General features: G+C 39.3%; 1 protein-coding gene across 1 annotated transcript in view; it reads right to left on the reverse strand.

Moving 5' to 3' along the window:
- The window catches only part of LRMP (lymphoid restricted membrane protein), a 42,358-nt gene that overhangs the window by 7,694 nt on the left and 11,793 nt on the right, over positions 1–22,871 (reverse strand). The window contains exons 10-27 of the mRNA XM_026867754.1: positions 22,135–22,212; positions 21,553–21,609; positions 19,401–19,460; positions 19,231–19,295; positions 19,046–19,142; positions 17,321–17,452; positions 16,927–17,028; positions 13,970–14,133; positions 12,293–12,407; positions 11,674–11,836; positions 9,892–9,953; positions 8,896–8,961; positions 7,741–7,849; positions 6,448–6,595; positions 5,553–5,634; positions 2,116–2,162; positions 1,971–2,032; positions 1,728–1,844 (exon numbers count right to left, since the gene is read on the reverse strand). Of these exons, the coding sequence (XP_026723555.1) occupies positions 1,728–1,844; positions 1,971–2,032; positions 2,116–2,162; positions 5,553–5,634; positions 6,448–6,595; positions 7,741–7,849; positions 8,896–8,961; positions 9,892–9,953; positions 11,674–11,836; positions 12,293–12,407; positions 13,970–14,133; positions 16,927–17,028; positions 17,321–17,452; positions 19,046–19,142; positions 19,231–19,295; positions 19,401–19,460; positions 21,553–21,609; positions 22,135–22,212 (1,726 nt within the window). The remainder of the gene's footprint in view (positions 1–1,727; positions 1,845–1,970; positions 2,033–2,115; positions 2,163–5,552; positions 5,635–6,447; positions 6,596–7,740; positions 7,850–8,895; positions 8,962–9,891; positions 9,954–11,673; positions 11,837–12,292; positions 12,408–13,969; positions 14,134–16,926; positions 17,029–17,320; positions 17,453–19,045; positions 19,143–19,230; positions 19,296–19,400; positions 19,461–21,552; positions 21,610–22,134; positions 22,213–22,871) is intronic.

Below are 22,871 nucleotides of genomic sequence, written 5' to 3' on the forward strand. Positions count from 1 at the left end.
TAAAAAAAAAAAAAATCAATCCCACACACAAACTAACAGAAGTGATGGGTATTTCTAATTATCTTCTTGCACATTACAAAATACCAGAAGTCGTCAAGAAATAGATGCTACTTCAGCTGCTGTTACTGAGGAGCTCGAGCATAACCAGGCTGCACACAGCTGTGTTATTTCAGGGGTCCATAAGCTTCAAACATAGTCTGACACTTGGACTGTCCTTTGTACCTAAAACCTGAACTATCAGGGTGCTGACTGAGCCAACAAAAACTACCTCCTTTTGCCAGAAGAGGAACGGTAATGAACTGGGAAGTTCAGGAACGCATTATGCCAATTCAAACGTAATTTGTCCCACAGTTTAGAAAAGTTTTAAAGCAGGCAAAAATAACCTCCAGGAAATCAGCTGTTAAAGATTTTTAAAAGAAAGTAGTTAAGAAACTGAAGAAAGTCTGAGAGTCACACTAATTTCTTGTGTAGCAGTAACTTTGGTAACTATTTATACCTTTTAGAACTTCTAGAGGTTGGGGGTTTTTTTTTGGCTGTTTATGTAGTCATACACCCCCACAAAGATGCAGACCAAAGAAATGGCACAATAAGCTGCAGATTTGAAGTGCTTTTCATCCTTCACACTAAGAACCTGTACCTAGCACTCCCTTTTGTCCCTGCTGATTTTTGCAGTAGCCCTGAGTATCTAACCAGTCTCCCAAGCACCTTTGGAAGACATTGTGTGGCATTAGCAAAAGCCACACATGGAGATTCATCAGTGTCTCTGTTCTAATACTAGAAACACTTTCTATTCAGAGATGTACAACAAGCAGCAGGATTTTCAGACTTTAAAGCTATTTGGGCTCTTTCTGATCTGTTTTGCATATCTGTTTCCTCCTTGCCAAAGACACCTAGACCACATATAAAAATTAACAGTAAAGGTAAGTTAGTAGAAAGAAAATACATATAATTGAGGAGACTGAATTAAATTTCAGGAAGATAGTACTAAAGAAACAAAACCAAGCAAGAAATTCTGACAAAATTACTTCTATTTAGGTAAAGGTTAGAAAAATGGTTACAAACAACCATGTACACATATTCTGTGATGATTATTCAGAACAGCTTTTTTTTAAAGTAGCTTAAGTACACCATGTACACACACTCCAGCTTTGTTTTGCTTTTAGTTTTTAAGTGGAAGAAGCACCATCAGATCTGGTAAGAATAATTCTTCTTGGTGTTTATGACTATAGCAAAAGACAGAACCATACACAAAAGTCTCTATCCTCATCTCTCCTCTTGATCCATCCCAGATTATTCTTCTGTGGTGAGCATCAGTTTTGAAAGAAAAGAAAGTGATACTTTGTCTAGCTATGTCACTAAACTTTTTAAAACCATGAAAACTTCTCTCTTCTCCCAAAATTACCTGGGTTTTAGTACTCGCACCCTGTTTTGCCAGCTGAGCAAGAAAGATTTCACTAAGTTATTTCATGTTTGCTTCTTGCAGTGCTGTAGGCTACTGGCCTCCTGCAAGCAGGAAAAGCCTTATTCCTACTCAGAGTTTCAGGGAGGTTTGAGAGCACCCACAGGCCAAAGTGTGTTCAACAACAGAAAAAAAACCCCAACACTATCATCATTTTTTTTTTTTTTTTTTTTTTTTTTTTTACTTAGTTTCCTCACTTCAAAGATGTGCTGGAAGCAAGGCGTTTCCTCATTGCTCGAGTGCCAGTGTGCTGCAGCAGTTACTCTACCTGATACAGGAGCAGCTGGATCCTTATCACTGTTTTTCTCCATTGCTGCAGAAGTCGGCACATCTTCCTCTTTCTCACATGAGCACTTGGGTGATTTTTCCTCCATAGCAAGAAAGCCTGTAATATCAGACAACAGAAGACAGAGCTCTTGCTGTTCAGTAAGTGTGCAGGCTTGAGCATATCTATTTCGAAGACTTTCAGTGCAAACAGTTTACACATCTGTGACACAAATTGAGGGCTTACCCGTTACTGGTGTGGTGCTTTCCAAAGAGGATGTAAGAACTTGGGGTGATGTCAAGTGATCACTGTCAAAACAAAATTCTTTCAGATACTCATCTATACTGTATAATCTTCATAAAGACTTTTAAAAGCTTGCACAAAACCTGACCTGGATGGGATCAGACTGGCTGGTAGTGTTGGCTCTGCACAGTCAATCTTAATGAAAGAGAGAAGAGTTAGTATCAAGGAAAGGGTTGCCATGAGAGTAGAAAATTTGTATGTCAAAGTCTCCATAATTCCCCTAGCTGTGCCTAAATTCTTTCAGCAGCAAAGAACTAGATGTTAAATGCATGCAGATTCTTCTGCTAGTCCAAAGCCACCCATACATACAGTATGTAGCTTAGTATGTTATCATCATTAGGAGTGAAAACTATATTTCCGCAGAAATCTTGTCTCGGGAATATCGTACTTAGAGATGTATTTTGGTTCCTGACTTCATGTTTTGCTTCTAACACACGTTCTCAAGTGACCAACAGGTGTTACCACACCACTGTTCTATCTTAATGCCATGCATCAAGATACATCCATTTTCAAGGTCTTGACCTCAAACCCTACAAGTGAGGTGCACAGAGCTTCAGTTGGCTATAGATGTCAGACTTGTTTAGGTAAATAAAAGTGTTGACTATTAACAGCTTAACAGAGCAGATGATTCAGAACACAGAACTTGTGTGCTGTGTTGTACATTTTAATGTCTGTCTTTGAATGATGCTGATTTTCAATACTATATATAACAATGACCTAGCCAGCTCAGAAGGTTTCAGGCCTTCTCCTTTGTATGCAAACAGCAGACAGGAATTCAGTAGTTAGTCTAGGTTTGCTCATGTTTTTTCAACCACTACAATGTAGTTCTGGACCTGAGTCTTATTATGTCACAGACAATGCCAACATCCTCTTCAGTCTTTTAATATGGCAAGGGAAATACTGAATGAGAAATATTCCTCTTCCTCATTTCACCCCAAGGAACTCCAGCTTACTTATTCAACTGATAGATTGATCTCCCTTTATGGGTGAAAATACAGGGTGAAACAGAGGTTTAAAGGTTTAGGTCGGTAATGACTTGTGATGAACTTCACCCACAGTTGAAGAGGAAAAAACCCAACCCAAACCAACCCAAAAGTAAACCTATCTCCAAGCAGAGAAGGCATGAGGCTAGACAGCTTTGGTAACTCCCTACATATCAAGTGTCCAAGAGCACTACTGAAGTGGGGGGCAGGACAAGAGAAAAAAAACATATCAGCAAATGATCACCTATGTTCTATTATCTTTCCTCCTGCCTCAAATGTCCTCAGAAGACTCAGGAAATCCAGCAAAGTAGGAAAGGAGGTGACCAAGGCCCCCAGTCATTTCTGAGAGTAATCAACAGCTTCCAGCATCAGCAAGTGCCTTTTCTCTTCTCCCCACTCCCCCACCCATCAGAGCTCAATCACACTCACAGATCCTTGCCCCAGTCAGCGGCGTGTTTCCTCTAATGCAAATTCAGGCTATTTTTATTCTTATTTGAATTCTCTATTAAACTTAAGGCAGCACAGCATTGTACATGCTTTGTTCTGGCCATTAGGTCTAGAGGAGTGTTGGGGAAAGAGAAGGTGAAAATGAATAGTATGTTGGAATGAAAACAAACACGCAAAAAAAAAAAAAAAAAAAAAAAAAAAAATCCATGTATCACCTGAAACAGACTACAGCATTACAGTATTCTACATGCTCTCTCTCTCTCCCCAGGTAATCACATGGTCAGTGGCTTGTTTGCAATGAAGGAAAATCCTTAATTCAGTTTTTAAAACCCCATACTGACTATTAGGATTGTGAGTTCCTACTGCACAGGGTACACTTAAAGAGAAAAAAACAAGAAACACCCACATTCTAGATTGCCTAATAAAATGTGTTTGCATAGGGCATTAGAGAATGGTTCTTCTTAATAAAAGGACTGATTCAAAAAAGATCCTAATCCAGTACATTCCTAATCACTTCCCCTCTCCATTTCAATTAGAGGATCCTTGCAATATTAATATGCTATCGCAACAGACAAATTCTGGCCACAGTCTTGTATAACTCCTCCAAAACAAGCATTAACATGCAGAAGGCCTATCAACCGTTTCTTGGACTGTGATACTACTTTTGCATTTATAAATCAAAACAAGTATAAAAAGCTCAAGCTTCAACTAGCTCTCACAAGAGCTCTTAATAAATAGCCCCTAAACTCCTATGGTCACAATGCTGTGATAAAATAACTTGAGTCACTTACATGCTGAAGGGCTTGATCTGCTCAGACACATCTGCAACCAGTGTAACAAAAAACCTAGGGAGACTTTTCCTATTAAATGTGGATATTCAAATTTTGCTGCATGTCACAGTTTTTAGAACAGATACTGGACACAGCCCATTTTCTTTTTCTCTGGGGCAAGCCTTAAGATTTTAACTTTCTCCCTCTAGAATATTCATGCAGAAGAAAAGCAAAAATGGAAAATGACATTTCTGAGCCCAGCTGGAGTTACAGAAAGCTACAGAGCAATGAAGCACAGGCATTTCAAACAACTTTGCAAGGATGTGACTTTCCAGAAGAACTGGATAAAGCAAAAGCCCTTGAGATTACTCTCTAAAATAGCTTAAGTAGTAGCAGCACAAGAGAGGAGTTCCTCACCTGTTTTACCCCAGCAGAACAGTGTGCTAAAACCACAGGCAGCCCCACCACTCTTGCTTTTTACCCTCACTGCACTTTCTGCCTTGATTTGCTGCCGTAAGTGAACAACTACTACACTTGCAAGTACCACACACCAGCTAGAGTAGGTCTGAGGATGCCTGCTCATCAGTCTTGCAAAGGTTATTTTTCCAGGTTCATGGAAACCACTGACCAGTATTCTTCCATCATCACCACCAACATTGGATTTTGTAAAGCTAGACACCCTGGTGGCACCCTGAGGTCTAGACTTCTGTAGTGAGTATTGTGGCACTGAGCACAGAGCACAGCTAGGTGTGCCGAGCTGCAGCTCATCTTGCTGTTGCCACAAGAAAGCGAACTGACAGTTCAGGCTGTAGGTGCAGGATTCAATACAGCAGCAAATGCCTATCTGAGCACACCAGCTGAAGGAAAGTTTTCATACAGGAAAGATTTGTTTTTCAGCTGTTACATGGCAGCTGTAGGAAAAAGTGCAAAGAAAGGCAGCATTCACAAGTAAAACATCCTGCAGCTTCTTGCAGGTGGATAAAGAGCAATAATCACTCAGACTTCCCTGGCAGAACTGAGCATTACTGCAGAAACAGTGCTATCTCAAGCCTTGAAATCACATGTAAAATACTCCCTAGCTAAAAGCATGACCCAGATGCACACAAACATTAAGATGTTTTGGTCTATAACTATCCCAGAAGTGTGCCCCAATAGAAGGGGCTACCCCACACAGAACAAAATGTCATAGCACCCTGCTGACAGATGCCAGCTCCATTCACCTTGGAGCAGTGCTGATTTATAGCTGCTCAATCGGGATCCAAGTATGGCACTAAATTCTTGAACCCATTCAAAACCACATCTCGGGCATCAGCAATAGCACTCACCTCAGTAAGTGAAGAGTTCATCATTGTAATGGAAACAGGAAGGTCTGCATCAGTATGATTATCAGCAGAGCATATTTTCCACCTGGCAATACACACTTTATTTGCATATTGCCCAAACAACAGTAGGATATATTGCCCATTTTCCTTAAGCACATAACAACCAAGTCACCCCTATCTGTATAGTCAGACAGCTGGTCTCTCAAAGAAAGACAAATTCATCACTAACATCAATCCCTCCTCCCCCGAACAGCAAAAACCATCACCAGTCCTTCTCCCAGCCTCCTCCACACTACACAATTCTACAGAAAACCAGTGGCAAAAGCTTCAAGAGCTGCTGAGTCTTTTCCTGCAGACTGCCTGCCTCTGCATCTCCAGGAACATCCTTATTTTTTAACATATTCACTGTAGCTAGCTTTCATAATCTTAAGCAGTTCAATCTCAGTTTTAAAGATTTAAGGAGGCAGCTCAATAAGCAAAGACCTCAGAACTCCTGCTGTAAACTCTGGGGGGAAAAAAAAAAAAGTGACTCCTCAAAGCTAGTAGGATTTTGGCTGCTGAATGCGAGTGTCAGTTGTGAGTTAAATACTGAAAATAGACACAAGAACGCCTACATCATGCCTCAGTTCTACAGCATGACATGGAAACACCATCATTGTATTTGGCTGATGGTTATACCAGCTGTTTTAATTAAAAAATTTTAATATTACTTTTGTGAATAGAAGCAAATAGTACCCTGTGACACTATTAGCTGACCACTGAGTGTCCAGTATTTCCTAGGAGAGATGCTCTGCTGTTGAACTTGGCATGTTCTGCGGACACAGCTTTCCCTTGGAACCTGCTAAATCCCATAGACTCTTCCACCCTTCACCCCAAAGAGGTTATTTTACTGTCTTACTTGCACCCCACCAATGTCACATCTGAAGTGGATGGATGTCCCAGGTCACAGCTTTCAAACTTGCAGCTGCCAGAGCTCTGTCTACAAGGCTGATCCCAGCCCTGCACACGAAAGTTATTCAAACATGAGGTTTCCAAGGTCAGAGCATCTGTGAAGAGCAACAATTATGAATAGTGGAGGTCATTGGCAAAGTTGGATTTAGTCACCTGTCGGTTTTTGACTAAGTGTAAAATAATCAAGCAGCAGACCAACCAAATACAGATTTAGGCAGCTTCCACCTTGGTATGAAAGGATTAGGTTATGTGGCCTTAGAAGTATTTTGTAGATGGAAGGTCTGCAGCACCTGGGGATGGGGATTTTCCATCAGTCAGGTTATAGAAATTTCCATGTTGGACAGCTTTGCTGTTGTGAATTGTTTTGTTTGGCAGAGAGGTCTGGGAAACAGATCATCTTTTTTTTTTGTATCAATACTTGATTGGTGCAAGCTGAGAATACGAGCCTTAATTGTGTCTGGATCATGATACCACAGCAAGTTGTAAGAACACTCTGAGCTGGCCCACTGAAACAGCCCTTTCAAAGCAGCATAGTAGTGCTCTTATAAGGAGCATGTGCAGTCAAGCAAGATTTTCTTTTGTTTCTCCCAGTATGGCACAGAATTACATCTAAGCATTTTATAGTTTGTGTGAGAATAGACACTGCGTTGTACCAGCTTACTCTGGAAGAAGTGCTCTGTCTATAAAATCCCAAAGCACTCTGCAGTTCTATGGCCCTGCAATGCATATCTATCAGTGGTTGCTTTTCATGTTAATAAGGCTCAAGAGGCACAGGGAAGTATGAACAGCTTATGAATACAAGAGAAATCAACAAATACAATTATTTGATTCTCAGCAGATATGTTACCCATTCAACTTTTTAAACCAGGACTGACCTCAGCTCAGCAGCAAAGTAGCAGGACATTGCTTGCAGTGTGTGCCAGTCAGAGTGAACAGGAAGAACAGAACTCAAGCCCTCTTGGTCCACCTTGTCAGGAATATATTTGGATGTATGATCGATACCAGTAGTTCCTTAAGCTTCTGGGGACTGCTGTTAGGTTGACAGACCTTTTCAGGCCTTTAATTGCAAGCATTATAAACATGGTTCAGCCTCCTGGATTGCATGCAATAGGCTAAAGCTGACAACAGCTTTTCCATAACCTGTCAGCATGTTTAGCACCAGTGATACTGTTCTATACCACCTGTCAACTCCTCCTATACTTTAGGAGACAGAACAATAGCCAACACCACCAGGTCTTACCTAGCAGAGATGTACTATGGCAGTATGAAACATCTGAGGCCAGTGTCCTGGGAAGTTCAGAGCACAAGATGGGTCCTTCACTCCACAGTTGTTTAGAGCAATGAAGCTGCTAATCAAAAAATAGAAAGTACTGCTGCTGTTCAATAATGCTGAATACCACCAACTCCCCCCACACATGCATGCAGTTGCATCTGTGTATTTTAATCCCAACAGTTACACAAATACATCATCTATTGCTTTTTTTTTCTAGAAAAACTCACAGCCTTAATAGACAGAACACATACAGGAAGAGGGAGAATAATTCAACTTTACATTTGCAACAGACATGTTGGTTCAAACTAGGTCTGGACCAGATACTACAAAAACAGGCAAGATGAGCAAGACAGGAGACAACCACCCCCCCACCCCACCCCCCAAGATAAAAACACCACCCAACCAAACCCTGTGGGAAAAAAAAAAAAAAACCAAAAACAAAAAAACACCCCAAAAAATAAACCACACACACAAAAATGGAAAAAAACCCAAACCAAAATGTTTTCAGTCAAGCCAAGCCAACCAGTCAGACTGAGAAGGGGAGCACTGGCCCCATGTACAGCACCTGCTACACAGGTCACATTTCCCTCAGCAGGAGCATAAGGACAGCTCTGGCTCAGCCACAAAGAGGCAAAGCATTGCCCCACCATCTCCTGCCCCTCAATGCACACCACTTGCTTGATGTTTAGTGCTGAAGAGGTGTTATCTGAAGATGGCTAGAGGAAACTTCTGAAGCAACACTTAATGCAGCTGCATTTGACCTAATGTTACTTAAGTGATGAAAAAATGGAAAAGTTGGAAGTTGTAAACCTATTGTAGAATCTGATCCTTCTCAAAATGCAATTTATCAAATGCCTCTATTTTGTCACAGTGACTGTTCAGAAGCAATAGGAAACTGGTTTTGCAGTAATGTTTTGAATATACTTTTGCATGTGTATATACATATGAATGCATATTTACATAAATATGTATCTCAAATTATTTTTACTGATTGTTTAACTTGGCAAAGTTTCTCACAAAGAAAGTTATTTATTTCCTAAAGGCCATGAAAAGAAATAGGAACAAACAAAACTAGCATCACATTTTAACAGGCTCAGCAATGGTCATAGCAAGCACACTTACCTTCCCTTTTACCGGCTCAGCTGACGTGGGAAGCAGACCATAGTCAGATTCTAACTCTGCACAGCACTGTTGCAATAGAGAAACAGTTTAAGGCAGGCAGACGTAGAAGAAAAAAAAAAAAGTTAAAAAGAAGGAACAGTACTACTAACTATGAACAAAATGGAATTTTATCTTTCTAAATGAACTCTTTTCAGCTATCAGGAAAACTATGCAATTACTTCCCCTTGCTACTTTCAGGCTTTAATTCTGCAGACCTTTATGCACAAATAGAGGTTTGAACTGGCTGCACATGAATAACAGTTCTGATTCTGTTCCTGATGCCTCTGTTACAGCCTAGGATACACTTTAGGTTCTTCTGTTTGTCTTTAAGAATACATTGTTATTCTACGTTAAATCTAGACTGTTCAGACCCTGAGCTATAGCATTCCTTACTAGAGCCAGTTGGGAACAAAGTCTTCCCACAATGTCTCCCCCTCCACCCCCTTCCAAACTTGAAGAAAGTATTTTTATTCAAAGCAAAGCACAGAGTTATATAATTTCCAGCATACTTCCACAGAGGGGCACAATGGAAATAACGGTTTCACGGCCTATTCCAGTGTCTGGATACTGAAAAATATTTTATTGCGAGATTTTTAAATATTTGTTTTCAAGTCTGTGCAGAAGAGAGGGCTGATTGTGGGGACAAATCACATCAATGCATCATGGAAAGCTTCCCTCAGCCCCATTTGATATGATGACCAATAATTTTTTACAGCAAAAACCAAACACCACACATGTAAGTTCTAGCCCATTTTTTCCAGGAGGCTGAAGGAGGAAAATAATAATGTGCAGATCAGTACATAATATTTACTGCCTCCACAGTTACGTACATATTAGAAAAGAAGAAATCGGATGCTGCCAAATTACTTGCAGTTTATCTCAGCTGAAGATGTCCTTCCACCAGAGCACCTCCTGTGCAAGCTTACCTTTTCTTCTCCCACAAAACAAGCATCATACCTGACACAGCAATTCACAGAGTCGCCTTTGAAGAAGTTCCCATCTCAGTGCATTAGCAGTTGCTGTGAAGAGACATTTACAAGTCTTGCAGGGTTCCTTATAATTTGATAATGTTTAGTGTCTTTAAACCCAACTACTGCCCATCACAAACTGCATTTTGTTTTAGTCTATTTATACCTATAACAGTTTTTCACAGGAAAGAGGATTTTAAAAATGCATTTTGGTTTGCGAGTTCTACCCTACAGAAAACACTAAGCACTTTTTCTTCCCTGTGGTTACAACATTTCCCCTTGCTATAAAGGGGGGGCAATGCTTCCCCATATCATCAGAGTGAAGGTGCCACAGTTCCCTGTGGAAATGGATGACTCCATTATGACTTACTAGAAGAGAAGCACTTGTCCTTCCAATTTGACATCCAGTACAGAATTTTTAAAGTTAATGGGTTTTATGTTATGCTTAGAAACACTCTTTGTTCAAGTTTAACAATGCTAGGTTCCACTTCTGATGACCTCTACCTTGATACAAGTCTATTACAGCTTTTATACCACAGCTAATAATGGGGGGTTGGAGGTGGTGAAAGGAGATTTTGTAAGCACTGTCACTTCAGTGCCTAAGCAAAAATCGAAGGCAGGTCTCACTATCTTGTTCAGCTTTTTCACTGGACGAAGGCTGTAGCAATTAGTGCCAAGGCATGGTTAGACATCTGAAACATAAAAGGAGCTCTGCCAGACTGACTTAGGTTGAGCAGTAACTTCCTTGGCCAACAGGTTCCCTAATCTCTCATCTATTACCATGCAGGTGGGAGGAGGTAGGCGAAGGAGCGAAGTGAGTGGGGAAGACACCACAGCCCAGAAGGGTCACTAGACCTGCCTGACTTTCTGTAGGAACCAGTATAAAGCCTTGTCCTCCCCTACTCCCATCCTTGTCAGCCCTGTTCTTCATAACACTTGGCAACTTCTCTACTCATCTACCAGTTTATTTTTATTTAATCTACAGAAAAGTATTTCTTCAAACTACCTGTAGTCATTTAGAGCCAAATTCTCAGCCATTTTTAGAGTATTAGTGGTTGTTTTGGGGAGTCTTGGTTTTGTTTTGTTGGTTTTTCTTCTTTAAGTCAGTGTCACCAGTCTCTTCCACAAGTTTGGGATTCTCTCTCTTTTCATGTACTCTAGCTCTCTTTACAGAAGATCTTTGTGTACTCAGAGCTGAAAAATTACATACTATTTCCATTGTTATGCCTCTTGCCAAAAAAATAGAACTTGACACTTTGAAGGAAACAGTAAACAGGAAAGCAACATGAGCAGTTGCACATAAAGTTGTTTACAATGCACGTATCTGCTGAGCATTAGTCAGATTGCCCTTGGAAATGCATACCTGAGCCCAAAAGTTCAGTGGGCTTAAGGCAGGTTTGTTGGTTTTTTTGTTTTTTTTTGTTTTTTTTTTTTCTTTTTTTTTTTTTTTCCCCCCTATAAGCAGTGATATCCACTCCAGAATTTGAAAATCACTGCAATATTTAATTACCTAAGCATTTGAGGTGTTGATGTAGAGGAGAGAGGGAAGAGGAGAGAGGGAAGAGGAGAGAGGGAAGAGGAGAGAGGGAAGAGGAGAGAGGGAAGAGGAGAGAGGGAAGAGGAGAGAGGGAAGAGGAGAGAGGGAAGAGTGCATACAGAGCATTTTACTGTATGACCTGCCGGTCTGTCCTATTCACCCTTGCTATAACTAAACCATAAAGGATTTGCCCATGCAAGAGTGAATGCTGGCACACTGCCAGCAGTTACTCACTTTTCTCGTCTTCCACCTTTTCTTGGAGCAACTCGCAAGTGCTTGTTAAAGCTGCATTTACATCCTTGAGTTTTTGCTGCTCAAAAATGGCTTCCTCTAACTTGCATTTCAGGGATGCTGCTTCCTCACAAGCAGAGTGAAAGGCTTCAGCTTGATCCTCTGCCTAAGCACAAAGCAATATTTAAGAAAAAAAAATAAAGAAGGGAATACAAGAGAAAAAAACAAAACAGAACACCGAAACAGCCTGGCTAACACAAGGAGCTTCTACAGTTCATGTAAATGAAACCAAACTGCTTCTGTTCTTTCTCAGGAAGTGATAAAGCTCCTTGTGAACTTCTGCATTTTTACATTGGGGTGGACTGTGTATGGAAGCTATTTTTGGGGCTTTTTATCTTCTTTTTTTTTTTTAAGCCACCACAAATATGCAATGCTGCCTCTTTCATCAGCAAACTGTTGTCACCACCCCCTCAAATTCTACTTCCTCTGCTGGTTCCACTTTTGCAGTGAGGCACTCCATTCCGAACATGTGATTTTCTTCCCCAAGACCAGCAATGCATTGTACATAGCCTTTTGCATGTTTGCTTGTTTCCTGTGTAGGAGGAACTAGACTGTCCCTTACCTGTTTGCTGGCATCCTCAAGCTGCTTTGTAGCTTTTTGCAGCTCTAAACCAAGGGCTTCTGCCTGGCCAGCAGTTTCTTCTTGTAACTGTTTGACAGTTTCTATTTCACGTTGCCTGTGGGGTGACAGAGCACAAACCACAATCCGTTACTGACGTTTTAGAGCAGGCATGCCCAGGAGATGACACATGCTCATCATTGAGACACTCATCCAGAACCACGTTCAGCTGTTACATACTGCAGCTCCCCAGGATGCAGCACCAGGGACTTTTTGCGAAGCACAATTCAAGCCAGTAGGCAGACAAAGCTTTTCTACAGCAGCTCCCAGAATTAGGAAGGGGATGGAGGTTTTTCCTGGTTTGTGTCAGCCCCAGCCAGCTGGGTACCACGGTGGAAGCTTGTGGAATATCCAGAGAACTTTCAAAGAGCAAGAGCTTAGCGGGGCAAAATTTTGCCATTTGGTCAAAAGAATGCTGTTTCTCCCAAACGATGAGACAATGCAATCAGATATAGAGTCAGTCATTCTAGAAAAGATACCCTGGAGCTATTACTGCAGATACACAGCTTTCAGATTCATTTCCCAGTGTTTCAGAAGGTATTTCACTTAACAGCAAGCAGATGCCATCAGAACCAGTGCTAAGGATCATGGCTTTCTAAGAACCCTTTCTTTTTCCCTGCAGAAGCTCTTTGCCCATTTCTTCGCTAACTCACCTTCATAGTTTTTTTTTCTTGTTGCTAGCACCACAAACAATTTTGATAGAGAGGCAGCTTTAAGAAACTAAGCCACCCTTATTTTTATCAGCTCTTTTCCAAGTGAAAGGAAAGTATGTGGGAGGTCTACATTAACAACATTAAATGGAAGATAAGTCAGGCAAAAGTGCAGTATGACTGCTCCACATTAGTTCTCAGGCATGGTAAGCCCTAGAAAGCTGCTTAAACCCCAATCCCAGGTAAAGGCATGAGCGCAAAAAATGTACATTCAGTGTAGCATAGCAGAAGGTTGACACCGAGTAAGCCTGGGCTCCACAAAGACAACAAATTTAGTTGTTCTGGCAAAAACCCCTTGACTAGCTACTTTCCTGAATGTCTGAGGAGAAGAGGGAGGGTGGACACGCAGAGGTTTACACCTGCTTGTCTCTTGCTACCACATTTGTAATATCAAAACTCATAGCAGGAACCATGTGCCAATAAACTAAAATGTGAAGTTATATTTTCATATGAGATAACTAATTGAAACTATACCCTTGATAAGACATTATATTGTCTGGGGCTAGAAATTTTGTCCCAAAGCAATAATACCTTCAGGCATATATTTTACAGGTCTTCTGCTTCTCACAAAATCAGCAGTTTATATAATGGTTGCACCTGCTAGATAGGCAGCGCCCTTTTGCTTTAACTGCTCAGTCTGTGGTCTCCCTGATGTTTTCAAAGACATCTCCAAGATCGTGTTACTTCAGACACAGACCTTAACTCCCACATAGTGTAAACGTTATACTAAAACCAAACCCACTCCCCAAAACAGCAGATAATTTCCTCTCTGAAAACAGTCTTCAGAATTTAGTAAACTTTGTTCCACAAGGCAAAAAACCCAACACAAGCCAAAAACAAAACAATCCCCCCACACACCAAATAGATAAGCAACCAACAGAATCAAGACACACATGCTTTGCGGTGGTACCTGGCAGAGAGCTCTCTCCTTAGGTGAAGTTCCTCTGTCTTGGTTCTCCTCAAGTTGCCTGCCATTTGAATAAAATCCTTATCTAGGGATTCTTTGTATTTTTGCAACAGATGAAGTTTCTGCATCCAAAGGTGTCTCTTTTCTCCTAGCTCTTGCTTGAGAGCCTGTGGAATTTTGAAACTTAGTCACCATGTGGTTAGATAGGCAGAGCCAGAGAGTAAACCAGAGCCCCAATTTACATGATTAGAATTGATTTCCTGCTCCACCATTTAGTTTCATCACCTACAACCAATACTATCAGCAATAAAAAAGGTAAAAGATTGACAATATTTAGTGTATTTTTGATGCACAGCATCTGGTTGGGGAAGAGAGAGGTGAGGAAAAAAAAAATACATTTCAATGGAAGATACTATAAAGAAGAAACAGGTGTTTGTTTTGTACAAGACAGTGTTTTGGGCAGTCTAACAAAGCTACCTAAGCTTCAAACCTGTGCCTTCCAGCTCCTGAATCTGACAGGATGTGAGAACAGACAGGCTAGACTCCTGCCAAGTGTTCGTACTTTTAGACTTTTTTTTTTTTTTTTTTTAAGATGGAGCAAATGCATAACAGTTTGCACAAGAAAACATAAGCCTTCCATATGCTAGTTCAATATGACAAATGGCTTCCACTTTTTTCAAAAGGTTACTTCTAAGTCAAAAGTCATCCTTAGCCATTATTTCTGGCAGATGTAAGGTACTCAGATAGTCCTCTACCTCTTTATCCCTTGTAAAACAAATATATAGTTAGCAAATATTTGTTGTAAGCATGTCAGGAGATTACATGGTGCAGAAGGGAATCTTTACAACTTACCCCAGAAAAACTCGATCACAAGATGCCCAGATACAACAATGAAAACATATTTCATAAAGGGAAGTTTTAACAATGACCATCTTGCAAGAAACCCTAAAACTCATAATTTAGACTTCCGTGACCCTTTCCTCAAAGTATAACTAAGTCCACTGGCAGCAATTTGAGTTTGTATTACTGAATAATAATAATAATAATAATAATTAAAAAAAAATATCCTTATTTCAGTTTGCTAAACATGCCTAGCAGGTGAAATCTGCCCAAGGGATGACCCCTGTGACAAAGGCTTTTAGTTTTACCTCTGATTTGTAGATAGAAGAAGAAGAGGGTAAAAATAAAGCATTAAAATAACACTGCACCCTCTGCATTTCTTTGAACAATGTCTTGCAGCATAAAGTACTGAAAAAGAATAATTCTGGCCTCTTTCTCTGACTTGTTCAGTTGAACATACAAAATAGAGTCCTTAGCTTTTAAAGAATGCTTAATGAGAGCCAAACAGAAGTCAGGTAAGAATGAGGCTCATATTTCTGGGATTTTATATTAGTTCAAAAAGGGGAAAACATCAACCCTACAAATACATGCCACGGTATCTACTTGCAAGTTAGAGTCTAATGCTGTTCATGAGCTTCAAACAAAAAAAAAAGCATAACACATCAAGTATCATGCTACCAAAAAAAAAAAAAAAAAAAAAAAAAAAAAAAAGCAGCCTGAACAGTTTTGCTAGATAGGTTTACTAGGATGACATGGAATGCCACTGTATGCAAATGCCCACATCCTGAAGATCCGTTTCTCAGCCAAGGCAGGCAGCACTTGCTCTTAGAAATGTCATGGTTTTGACAAGTGGCATAGGCTTACCAGGGCACATGTGCCAGTCTTATCATCCAGCAGAAGGGCAAAAAAATTTTTAATATCATCTATATACACACTTAAATACATATACATACACACAAAAATACAGGCACACTTAAAATTTACTAAATTATTTATTTTAAATTTACTTTAAAATATGTTAAAATATACTTAAAAATACTAAAACCCAGCAAAACATGTCCATGATATATTTTACAGAAAATGGTGCGGAAGTGTTTAGGATTCAAGTGATAGTGCATGGTCCAAGATTTAATTCATTTTTCTATGAAAGCTTTCTTTTAGGCTGGAAGAAACTACTTTGAATATTTCTTTTTTTGGATTTACTGCTATTCAGTTCTATATACCATATTTCCTACATATCTGGGTTGTTCTAGCTTGGTGAATACAATACATTTGACATGAAGTCACTTCTCCTCCCCACAGGTCCCAGAAGGACAGGACTTTTTATTAAGAATCTTGTTGTTCCTTGATCCTCTGTTAGCTTAGTTTCCAAACACATCACTCTCTAGGAGCCAGAACAGGATTAATTTGCCATGATTAATGCCAATACTCACACCAAAAGTTTTTAAGCTTCATCCAACATGAATGGTAAGTTTACAAGCATTTTTCAACTGTGATATCTTTGAAGGAGAAATATTTTAGTCAATGTCAAAAAGTTACAACAATGCATGAGCCAGCAGTTTCCTAAAGCCTAGAAGCTTTTCCTGTGGAGCTTGTCCAGTAAAAGCAGAAAACTTTTCCTTTCAAAAGAAAGCAAACCCTATGAAGGTTTTGATATAGAAATCTGCTTATAAAGCCATCTCCCTCCTCCTTTTGACAGTGAAATCATCCAGTACTGTAGTCAGACTCAGTACAGGGGAAGATGGTGCTCAAGGCATACAGAAACATGCAGTAGGCGAAAAGCTTCATAGATCACAAAATACAGTATTGTCATCTGACCTCATTTTCCTCTTGAAATCGATTTGCTTTGTCTACCCTTTCCTTCAAGCATAGTTTTAACAAAATGAGATCTTGCACAAAACAAGTCAGGAAAAGTACAGCATTTAAGTGAAGAGCAACCACCCCCTTTCTCCTTAAAAAAAATGTTAAAAATTCTATTTCTCTCCATACAGCCATTCCAGACCTCAAATTGGACTGGTATAATCTCAAGTAATTAATATACATAGCAGTAAGATACCCACCTTAAGTTTTTGCACAGCCACACAATTTCATAGAATAGCTTCAGAGAAACAGTTGCTTACCATAAGTTTTCTTTCCCAAGCCTGTTGCATGTTCACATCAGGAACTTTTACACATTGTAAAGAAGTCATGACAAGCTCCTCTGCCTCAGAGGCTTCCTCTTGCTGGGGAAAACCAAACAACAACAAACCACACACATACGAAACACCAAACCAAAGAACTCTCAATCCAAACCCTGGTATTCCTAGCCTGACACAATGCCACCCAGAATTACCCAGGTTATAAATTACTGTGTTAAGAGTATGTGCCAAGTGATATTGTTAGAGTAAGCATGCACTCACTCCCTCCCCAAAGAAGCTATTTTTATTTTTTTCAAAAGGAACAAACACAATCTAATTTACAGTGCTTGGAGAAATCCTAATTAAAAGGCTGATAGAAGACCACATCCTTATTCACATAAGATCTGCTACTGACCAGGTTTTGCATGATACTCTTAAATTTTTCTCCCTCATATTCAGGTCCCTGAAGTAAAACCAGCACTTCACGGTCCAGTGTTTCATCCAGGGATGTCCATTCAGCCTTGGTAATCTTTGAAGAGATAGAAGAGCCAACTAGCTTGTTTTGACATCTCCTTATTACAAACCAGCATCAATGACATTTAGACTTTTCTGAAGTATCCCTGCATGGTATTTGCCAGAAGGTCAGAGCTACCGAAACTTGAAGCTTGTAAAATCTTTTCAAAACCTTCATGTCATGGGAATTTGAAAAAGCAAGGCAGCCAAGCTGCTGAGTGATCTAATGTATATCTTCACGTCAGGAGTAGGCAAGAGAAAGTCAATAATTAGTTATCTTTATTCAGAAGCTTTACCAAGTGATGAATAAGCAGAGCCCTTACTTGCTTTACAGGTGATTTGGTGGAAGTGCATCTCATTACAGCATTTGAGAGGTAAATGCAGTGACTCACTGCAGCTGTGGGGAGCTGCAATACAGGATATGTTACTTTTGAAACAGAGCTGCCTAGCCAAGTACAACCTCCTATTTCTGGGTCTGTAGTTTTAGTCCATTAGCAGAATTTTTCCTGTTGCAAATGTACCATGTACAAAAGGAAGTAGCAGCACAGTGAAGCCTTGCAAGAAAACTCACTGCAATAGCGTATATTTGTTATCAACTCTGCTGCAGAGCTTGCATCTGAAGGGAAGAAAGCACTGTAGGAAAGGATGGGACTCCATGGAATGTCTTTAGGGAAATGAGCACATGATAACTCAGATATCTGAACCAAAACCATAATGTACATGTAAATAGTTTTTTCTGGATTTACATGTAAATATTTTTTTCTAGGAGTTGGAAGTGCTGGAAAGCTATAGGAACAGTAAACACTGGAATTTTGGTCTCTGATTATGTGAAGTGTGTCTAATCAAAAGGGCGCTTCCCAAAGGTCACCAAGCCACCTGCTGGGTGTTCTGCAGAGGACAGTGGGGACACTAACTCCAAACCAAAAGGCTCAGCCACAGTACTAAGATTTTTGTCAGCCTGCACCAGATTCATCAGAAGGATGCCTCTTCTGTCTGCCTCCAAGTCACTATCCAAAGACCTCAGAGAAAAAAAGAGAAAAGAAAAAGGAAAAAGAAAAAAAAAAAAGAGCTGGACAGGACTTCTGAAGATTGTTGTACCTGATAATGGGGAAGGGATTAGGGTACCTAATGCTTATCAGAGTTTTTAAAGAATAAATTAGATTGCAACTTCACAACCTTGTCAAGATGCTTACTTTTCTTTTTCACTACACTAGACTGCATGGAAAAAGAAGTGTTCCCTCCTGCAATTGAAAGTCATTGTTCATGTCCAGTATAAGCAGTACAAGAAACAGACTATAACTGCATAATTCCAGCATAATAGCCCTTATATATTTGAAAACTCATATCTTCTATCAGTCTGTTCTGCTAGCTAAATGCGTAACCCTAACTCTTCCAGATTTACTTTGTAGGTCTCATTTTTTTAGATATCAGTGTTTTGTTTGCTTTGGACTTTCTCCAATGTACTTGGGACAACACATTCTAAGCTTGAGAGCTAGGATTAATGGCTTTAAGTTCCAAGGTTACTAATTATCTACCAGGAATGAGCTTTGTTCTTCCTTTACTGATGCAAGACAAGTGGGATGAGATTCAATAAAGATTTGATTCATACCTCAGAAAACTGAGCAAGTTCCAGTTCACAGTGCAGTGAATTCATCCCTTCAGGAATATTACTGTTAAATTTACACAATGGGAAACTCAACTCATTTCTAAAAGAAGCAGGAAAAAAAAAAAATGTATCAGCCTCTTTGTACTTTTGAGGAACTCCATTTCCTGAGACTTGTTCACAATACTCACGAGATCAGCTCTTGCTGCATGTGTTGCATGTTCTCCAGTAGCTTATTTTTTTCTGCCCGCAAAGTCTAAAACATACATCAGACCTGGTTAGAGTGTTAGTTTGTCATGCAGAATAAGCATAGGATATGCATGCTTTCTCCTCATAGTCAAAACTAAAATCAGTCCCATACCTCTATTATTGAGGAGCACTCCACAATGGTTAACTTCAGTTCTTTGATGTCCTGCTCCTTCTGCAGAGGTTGTAGAGAAAAGAACCTTTAAAAGTACACAACCTGACAACTAGCACATTGAAGTTCATTTGTAATACTTATGGCCATGATGCTTTGTAACCAATAAGATATGCAATTTAGGTTTGAGCAGCATCTTGATTTCACAATAATAAATACAGTGTCAAATTTAAAAGAATCAAGTCAATTACCTTGCATATTGTCTAACAAAGTACTCGGGAAACATTTTCTATATAACTCCTTAAACTAAGGAGACAGAAAAACTCTTTCCAGCTATTGTGTTTTAATTTATTACTTACCTGGTTTCTATGCCAGCAAAAGTAGATTAAACTGGACAGAAGGGCTCTAGTTTTAGCTGATAATCTGGACTATATTATGACTGGCATGAGTGTTAATCCCAATGAACCCTTAAAACAAGTTTCAAGGTTCTGAGTTTACTCTCATTCGTTTTCGTGATTAAAGGCATAGAGTGAAGGGTTCTGCAGAAGGCCTAGTGGAAGGGATGATACAGAATTTATCAATCCTCATGGTAAGACTGAGGAGTTAGTAGAAGTAGCAGCCTTCTTAGCTTCACAAACTAGCAATAGGCTTCAATCATGTTATGCCATTACAATAGAAGACACTGCACAAACAAAGCATTTCTTATAGAAATTAAGAACTTCAAGTAGGACTTCTGGTCCTCTCACCCCCTTTAGGACTTGTTCCTACTCTTCCTCTTTAAAAATATTTCTTTGAAAGCGATGAAATACACAGAAAGCTAATCAAGAAAAGTGAGGTTACAGAACCAGGTTTCTAGCCTTGGCAGAGACAACTGATGTATGGTGCTGAAAATTAAAAAACAGAAAACCACCACAAAACTAAAAAACACACACCATCCCCACTTCCCCCCAGAAAAAAAAAGAAGGAAAAAAAATTAAAGTATTTTCTATCTTCGCATAGCTTCCGCAGGCCTGGAAAAGAAAGGTTTCCACACTAATTTTCACTGACCATCAATCCTATCCAATCTATCTTTGGATAAAGAGCTATGAGAGGGTTTTTTAGGTTACAGGTAAATCCTTATCCCACAAACCCTAATGCCAAGAAAAGTCAGTTTTTCACACCAGCTTCTTCAGGATTGTAAGAAGCAGTCACCTTTACCTACAAGAACATGAAGTCTAGTGGACTGTTTTCAAAGTTCCCATTTAGCCAATACAATAAAAAAGCTTTTTTAAAACAAAAGAATATTACAGAAGCCAAAAAAGCTTTTGAATCATTTGAGGAAGAGAAAGGGAAAGCTATTTAAAAAAAAAAAAAAAGAAAAAATTTGTGCACTTAAGCGCTTCTGGCAAGAAAAAAAATCCTATTAAAAAAAACCACTCAGCTACAAAATTATCTGCCAGATCATGCTGAAGCTAGGTTCTCTCATTATTTGAACTCAGGTGCACTCATTTTTGCAGACAGCCTAATAGTCAAATATTTCATCAGCTGATTTAGAACATGTTCTGCTAAATAGAAAATCCAAGAAATTAGCCTAGAAGGATGTTTGCATAATTGATGAATCCAGAGAATGCCAACACCCTTATGTAGTCTCATGTATTTATTTTCTAATACAAAATACAAGTTTAAAAACAACATCAGAAATGTTCATTCTTCAGCAAAGCCTAAATATTTACACCTCAGCAATAAGAAAGGATAAATTTGCTTTTCCAATGGGCTCTGAATCATTATTTCTGGTTTGACACAAAATTTAAAGTTTACTTTAAGTAAAAGATATGAATGGAAGGATCTTCTGCAGTTATGTACTTTTACCAGTTGTTGAAGGAAGTAGCATTTAGAAGTCTTTCTACAGTTTTCTGAAGTTTGCTTTGTTTTAATAGGTTGTGATTATTTTTTTTTTAATTGAAAAGAAAAATCTTGAAACCTTTAATTATGCTGACTTATAACCAGGTCCTAAATCAGATCTTGCCTACTCTGAACCCATTTATAGGATCAGGTTCTGTAATGTGAGAACAGTAGAAATAAAAATGCCACAGTGAAGACTATTGCCTTGCTTTTTACAAATCATCCCACAGTCAGTATTTTCAGTCAATACAGTAATGAAGTAAAAGCAACTAACCTGGATCAAGATTGCCTCTTTACTCACCACGGTGTTCTCATAGATATGTGCTTGGATCTAAAGAATGAAATGATCAAGAATAACTCAGTATGCACTATCATACAAGTCTGTTCCTATCTCATACTTGGAAGGGAATAAGGGTATCAAGATTCCTTGCTTAGAAAAACCAAACTCTTCTTCAAATATGTTGCATGGTCTGTTTCAAAGTTCAAATTATGTATCCAGGTAAAAGTGAAAAACTTCTCAGCTTTCAGTCACCTTTGTTTCCTCTTGTCTGTCCATGATAATAATTTCAGCAAAGCATGACTTTCTAACATTTTTTTCAAAGAGGAGAGAAAAGGTTTCCTAGAGGTTTAACTTAGAGGAAAGAATGGAACTGCGGATTGTTTATATTAGCCCAGTTTTTTACCTCCAGACAGCAACTTAGTCAAAGCTGTCACACTATCCAAGCTATGATTGTACTGCAGTTCTTTATACAGACAGGTTCATGGCTGTCTACTGTCCAGAGGTAGAAATTCCCCTCACTAGACCCAAATAAGCTATAGGCTGTCTTTTCATTCCTTCTAGAGATGACATGCTTACTTGAAGCTCTGATGCATTTTTAGACAGCTCCAAAATCTTCTTTTGAAGTCCATCGGAGTCCATGCTATTCCTAATATTCTGAACAAGATACAAAGTATTTAGGCACAGCTGAATGAATTGACAGATTCTCCTTGAAGGAGAAGGCAAAATGACATCTCAACCCCCAAGCTACTGCCTACTTTAAAGCACTACCAGTATTCACACACATACATTGTATGTGCTTGCCCCACTGAAGCTGTTTCTGCTCTTTTTTCCTTTATTTCTCCAGAGCACTATTAAATGACAAAACCTGACCTACAAAGCTAAAGAAAAGCTTTCAAGCCTGCAGAATGAGAATTATTTGTGGAAAGAGGCCATTTAACAGCTATTTGGACTTATGAGCTTTTTCAGAAAGACTGAACTTGAGCATGGTAAACACACAAGGAACAATGACTACCGTGTTGTTATAACAGGCGATAGATTCCTGAATCCACCAGGTGCTTCTTTTCATTACTACGTATGATTTAAACAGTTTCTCTACTTCGTCCTCAATGGCCTAAAATACAGGCTGTAAGCAAGTATTTATCACTTTATTATCTGATAAAGACTGATTTATAAAATATTTAAATGAAATAAATATTCATTGTTACTTTTATATATCTGAGGAAAAAAATAATAAAGAGGGGGAGAGCCTAGAGATATAGCTTCACTACAAGGTGATATATTCCCTACAAACTTCCTGTAGGTCTTTGGCCAGT

This window comes from Athene cunicularia, assembly GCF_003259725.1.
Source record: "Athene cunicularia isolate RWA chromosome 1 unlocalized genomic scaffold, athCun1 chr1_part2, whole genome shotgun sequence".
Taxonomy (NCBI): domain Eukaryota; kingdom Metazoa; phylum Chordata; class Aves; order Strigiformes; family Strigidae; genus Athene; species Athene cunicularia.